The 6,021-nt window shown below is 37.9% G+C and overlaps 1 protein-coding gene across 4 annotated transcripts in view; it reads right to left on the bottom strand.

Moving 5' to 3' along the window:
* nrg1 (neuregulin 1) overlaps nt 1-6,021 on the bottom strand; it is a 68,538-nt gene that overhangs the window by 17,371 nt on the left and 45,146 nt on the right. The window contains exon 8 of one of the 4 annotated variants that reach the window (XM_005751323.2): nt 846-1,046. The exons of the other annotated variants lie outside the window; for them this stretch is intronic. Within the exon in view, the coding sequence (XP_005751380.1) occupies nt 854-1,046 (193 nt within the window). The 3' untranslated portion in view covers nt 846-853. The remainder of the gene's footprint in view (nt 1-845; nt 1,047-6,021) is intronic. 4 annotated transcript variants of the gene reach the window in all.

Here is a 6,021-nt window from a genome sequence, read left to right as displayed (position 1 = left end):
GTATATCGTCGAAGTCTGCAATTGCAAAATTCTTTCATGAATGTAAATACATGGGATTTTTACAATAATTTGCAAACTACTGCTTAGAGTACAAGTTCACAAAGTCAAAAAAATATCTCAAAGAAAAAACTAAAATATAGCTGAGTCAGAATAATGATAAGATAACTATAACTATGGTGAAGAAAAGTGGCAGCTCATGCACTTTTTTTTAATTTTTTTATTTCTTTTGTTTTATCTATAAAACTCAAACATGTGATATGATATTTCAATTTTATATATCTTAGATCTGCTGCACATTGTTAAAGATTCTTCATTGAGGTAACATCATACAAAAATAAATAAATAAATCTTTCCTGCATCCATTTCAAATTAAAAGCACTCAAGTCTTTCACTCAACAGAAACACTGGCCTTTAGGTTTTGATTATGTCATATTTGTATGAACTTACTGTAGACAGATTTGAATGATGAAATATTCAAATATTTCAAATGATCTTTTAAAATAATTCATTGTAAGTACCATTTTTCTTGAAAGACAAGAATTATTTTCTGAGAGGTATTCATTTTCGATTTCAATGAGCTGTATATACTTTCTATTAACATTTTATTTTTATTTATTTTTCCATTTCTTCCATTGTCATATTTTGGAGACAGTAGTGTTGGACTTTGATGCACACTATATAACACACAATAGTGACATCATATGTTCTGAAGTATTTACCATATAGATTTAGCAATTTTCTGTTTTTTTGCCATTTCAGAAATACAGGCTAGATGTCTCCTAAAGGATTGGGTTCATATTCTTCATGGTTCAGATTGAAAATTAATTCATTAATTAATCAATTACCTTAGAGTTTATGGCAAGTGTCTGTTGGAGTTGGGTGCATCTCGGCACTTCTTTGAATGAGCACTTAAGTCACTGGTGCCACCGGTGGCATTCAGACGACCCCGGGCACCCTGTGTGGCACGTTGGCTATTCTCCGCCAATGACATCACAGAGACAGACTCAGTGTCAGACTGTACACTGTTGCTCCAGTCATTACTCCAGCTGCAGAGACAGGGAGGGCGTTGTTTACATAATGACAGTCTTTAGGCCTGTAGACCATTAAAGCAATTAATATGGGAAAAATTTCTGCACTGAATATCTTCTTTCTGTTATCAAAGTATGTTTTGTATTCCAGGTTATGTATGAACTATGTATGAACATGTATGCAATTTAAAATGCACGTGTTAATTCTGTCATCAGGAAAAACCAGTACCCAGTAAATTTTTTCTGATCTTATTCATCTTTTATCTTACTAGATTAAACAATTTTCTACATCTAAAGAGAAGTGACCTTTTCAAAAGCATAGCAAAATAATAGTAGAGTAGTTGTCCGCAATGTTCACCAGGAGGTGGACACACCGGGGGGGACAGAAGGACTTGAGTCCATTTGGATTGAGACCATCAGGACTAGCACACATTGACTGAGGTATTGTCAGTGCAGACCTTATCTTATGGTACCTCATAACTCAAACTTTCTTGATGAGCTGTGACCTCTGCCCCAGCTTCCTTCAAAAGGCCTTCTTTCCCTCCTTAATACTTAAAGGCATTTAAAACAAAGTGGTTTCTTGGCTCTAATACTTGCCTTCTTGTTCCCTAACTTGAATATACTTAATTTTTGTGGATCCGAATTTGTTTTTGGGAAAATGGTAAACATGTTATATTCTCACTGCACATGATGCTGGATACTGCGTTTGCCTCTGAAAAAAGGCAACCAATGAGAGAGGTTTTTACACTGGGAGGAATCTTGGAGTAATTTTTGGTCAGGATATTTCCCTGAGCACACACAATAAGCAAATATGTAGAACTGTCTTCATTCATTTGGACAATATCAGTAAAATTTGAAATATCCTGTCTCAAAATGATGCTTAAAAGCTAGTTCTCACATTACTCCTGGACTACAGCAATTCATTATAATCAGGTCGCTCTGAAATATTCCTGAAAAGCCTTCAGTGGTTCTAGAACACTGCAGCAAAAGTAGTAATAGGAACTAAATAAAAAGAGGCCCTAATTCTCCCATATTAGCTTCTCTTTATTGGCTTCCCATTATTCTAAAAGAGGAGCCTGCAGACTGACTCCCTGTTCCAGGAGTTTTATCTGTCCTGCTGTTCTTACTATGCCAAGTTGATAGCCTTTCCAGCAGACCACAGCATGACAGACTTGGAGAACTCATCACAGCACTGTCCTCAACCATGGCACACCCCACGGCTTCGTTCTCAGCCCACTCTCATATTCACTTTTCACACAAGACTGCACCCCTATTCATAACACAATTTTTATATACAATTTTGCAGATGAAACAGCCGTGGTGGGGATAACAACCGACAACAATGAGACGACCTACAGAGAGGAGGTCCAGGGATTCACATCCTGGTGTTAGAACAACCACTTGCTCCTCAGTACCAGCAAGACAAATGAGCTTGTTGTTCACTTCAGGAAACATAAAATGGATACATCACATGCCAGTGGACAAACTCTTTTTTAATTCCCTCCCCTCTGGCAGGCTCACAGTCATGAGAGCACAGACAGTATTTTTGCTCTCATGACATGCTCTCATGCTCTTAACAACAATTAAAACTTCACATGTGAATTCAACAACCCATGCATGTAGAACTCAGCAGCTACCCACACAAAGAAGCCATGATACATGCTAGGGTTTCTGCTTTGTGAGTGTTGTTATAGATTCACTCTCTCACAGGTAACTCTATTCTCAAAGCTGAATTCTGCTCAGTCTAATCAACCCAACTTTCCTCAGGTGATAGGACAGAGCAAATTTTATATTTGTTTAAATCTGGAAACTTATATTTACTCAGATGACTATTTTTAAAATTTTTTTACTTCTCTTAGGAATGACTTGTGCTCCTTATTATGATGATTTATTTTCATAAAAATATGTATCATATTGTACAACAGACTAACTGGACAGGAGTCGAGAGACTTCATAACCTTTGCATTTTAAGATTTCTGGAACATTAAAGTACTCGGTGGCGCCTGTGTCCGGCAGCCTCGCCTCTGTCAGTGTGCCCCAGGGCAGCTGTGGCTACAATGTAGCTTGCTATCGCCAGTGTGTGAATGTGTGTGTGAATGGGTGAATGACTGAATGTAGTGTAAAGTGCTTTGGGGTCCTATGGACTAGAAAAGCGCTATACAAATGCAGGCCATTTTACTCCAGAAACAGTTTTCAGTAATTCCACAGCTACACAGAAAAAATAACTGTTGATAATTAATTTGGCAAACTCATTTTCCAAGTTATAAAAAAAATCTGTTTAAAACTGTGCTTATGTTGATGCCACAGTATAACTCGGTTTAATGCTGTGAACTGGCCTTGTCTATTAAAAATGCTGTAAGGTTAATCTGAGTGTTGGGGCTTTCTTTATATTACTGTGGGATGCTTATCTTACATCATAAATCACCTTGAGGTGGCTGTTGTTGTGATTTGACACTATATAAAAACTGAATTTGATTTAATTTATAATAACTCGTGTCTGGGACTTTCACTGAAAGTTCCTCTGTAGAGGAAGCAAGTAAAGTCTGGGGGTTATGGCTCGCTCATGCTACCCTATGCTCTAATTATGGGGGTATCACAAAGCTGGGTACTGGAAAGGAGGGTTTGTCTGTTAGTCGAGCCTCAGATTCTGGAGAAACATTGTGGTTTTTGTGCTGATCATGGAATGCTGAACCATCTCTTTAGACTCTTAAGGATATGTGAGGGTGCATGGGAGTTTTACCATCCAGACTACATATATTTTGAGCACTTGGAAAAAGCTTTTGAGTGTGTCTCTCAGAGTATCGTTTGGGGGAGTTTCTAGAGTATGCGGTATCTGGCCTGCACAACTGTTGTGAGAGCTTGGTCTGCATTGCTGCCAATAGGTTGTACTCATTTTTGGTGCATGTTGGACTCTTTGTCACAGATTCTGGTGTCCTCAGAATTTCATCCCTGCTTTTTGTAGATAAAGTGGATCTGTTGGTATCATGAGGTGGTGACCTCCAGTTTGCACTGAAGCGTTTAGATGCAGCAGGACTGAGAATTAGCACCTCAGAATAAGATCCTCAGCTATAAAAGACTGGAATACCCAGTACAGGTCCGATGTGAGATTCTACCCAAAGTAGAAAAAGGGAGCGCTGAATGTAAAAGCGAAGCTGTCAATTTACCGCCAGATCTGTCCCCACCCTCGACTATGGTCACAAACTTTGGGTAGTGACTGAATGAGGTTGCAAATACAAGCCCTGGGAATGCTTTGGTGTTGTCCTTATAAATGGGAGGAGGTGGCTGGGGAGAGGGAGATCTGGGCTCTCTGCTTAGAGTGCTGGATGGCGATCTAGCCTCCGATAAGGGGAAGAATTCTGATGGATGGATGCGTGGATAGAATGGTTGTAAACAGCCAGTCACAGAAAAAGCACTCTACATATATAGGGTTCACTTTGGTCAATATCTATTCAAGTGCTCAGTGGGCTAAGAAGTTGCCTGTAGAGTTTAAAATTATGTACAGTGATCCCTTGCTATATCGCGGTTCACTTTTCGCGGCCTCGCTGTTTCGCGTATTTTTGGGGGGTCCAGTTTTGCTTCTTTTTTTTACCGCACATTGAGTTCTGTGTCCTGATCGGCTGTAGACCAAATTGTAAAATTTACATAAATCTTCGCTAGCAGAAGACAACAAACACAACAGTGTCAGCATCAAAGGATTACAAGGCACATTAAGCAAAACCAAACAATCAGATAAGTCAAGTTTTATTCAACTTATTCTTCTTGCTTTCTCTACTTCCGCACCATTGATTCATTAATTTTGCATTCTCTCGCAGCTGCTCTATTCCTATGTTCTTGACCTGAAAAGAGGGTTTGATCTTTGGTTTCATTCTATAATACTGGACTTATTTTTCTATGAAGGTTTGAACTTTGCGATTGTTTAAACAAGAGTGAAACGTGTGAAAATGTCGATGCCTGTCTGAGAAAACTATAAAGTGTGTAGTGAGGTGTTTTACGGCCTTAAAAACATCTATAATAATTGATAAGATAAGATAAGATGACCTTTATTAGTCCCACAGGTGGGAAATTTGTTTCGTTACAGCAAAAGTGCAAAGTTATGTAGCAGAAATTAGAAAACACTGGAATGCAATAAAATAAAATACTATATACAATAGAATAAAATAGAATAATATATACAATAGAATACAAATGTTATATACAACTTTGCGGATTTCACCTATCGCGGGTTATGTTTAGAACGTAACACCCACGATAAACGAGGGAACAACTATATATAGTTTTTCTTGGTGTTCTTACTCTTGTCTTGATCATTAGGTCACTAACAAGCAAGATGGATGAACTAATAGCGTTACTCTGGAGTCTGATGGAGTATCTGGAGTGTAGCCTGATGTGCTTTAGTGAAATACAGATGAAACAGGACATTCCCGATGACAGTGTATCTATTGAAGGCTTCCACACTGTTCGGGGTGGCAGTGACAGCTTGGTGAGTGGTAAGCAGAAAGGAGGGGGCTTGCTGTTCTTGTTAACAACCGATGGGCTAGACCTGCTCATATCTCAATCAAAGAACTAATTTGTTGCCCGGACAATTTATTTATTTAAAAAGGGACAATACAGTTTAACATTTAAACAGTTTCAATTTGGAGCAGGAAACTGATATGCTGCACATAGAGTTTATAGGTATCACAAATTCATAAACATTCATTTTTTTTGTCACTTTTTGGCTTTTATATTCAAAATCCAAACAAACAAAATTACAACATTCAATTAAATAAAACCATAATACAACATGGCTCAAACCAATTAACTGTGTATTTTGAAAAATCAAATTTAAACAGTTTACACAGACTGTCTTTTTGACACTATAAGCAAGGGGTGTCAAACTCAAATACACAGTGGGCCAAAATTAAAAACTGGAACAAAGTCGCGGGCTAACGCTAATATTTATTGAAAAAAAAATTCTTCCTCTAGATATAAGAATGAATCTTTTCTTATGGAC

The sequence above is a fragment of the Pundamilia nyererei genome, unplaced genomic scaffold (genome assembly GCF_000239375.1).
Source record: "Pundamilia nyererei isolate P.nyererei 1_Seehausen unplaced genomic scaffold, PunNye1.0 scaffold00306, whole genome shotgun sequence".
NCBI classification, from domain to species: Eukaryota; Metazoa; Chordata; class Actinopteri; order Cichliformes; family Cichlidae; genus Pundamilia; species Pundamilia nyererei.
Note: the sequence above shows the minus strand (reverse complement) of the source record. Positions and strands in the feature narration are given on the sequence as shown.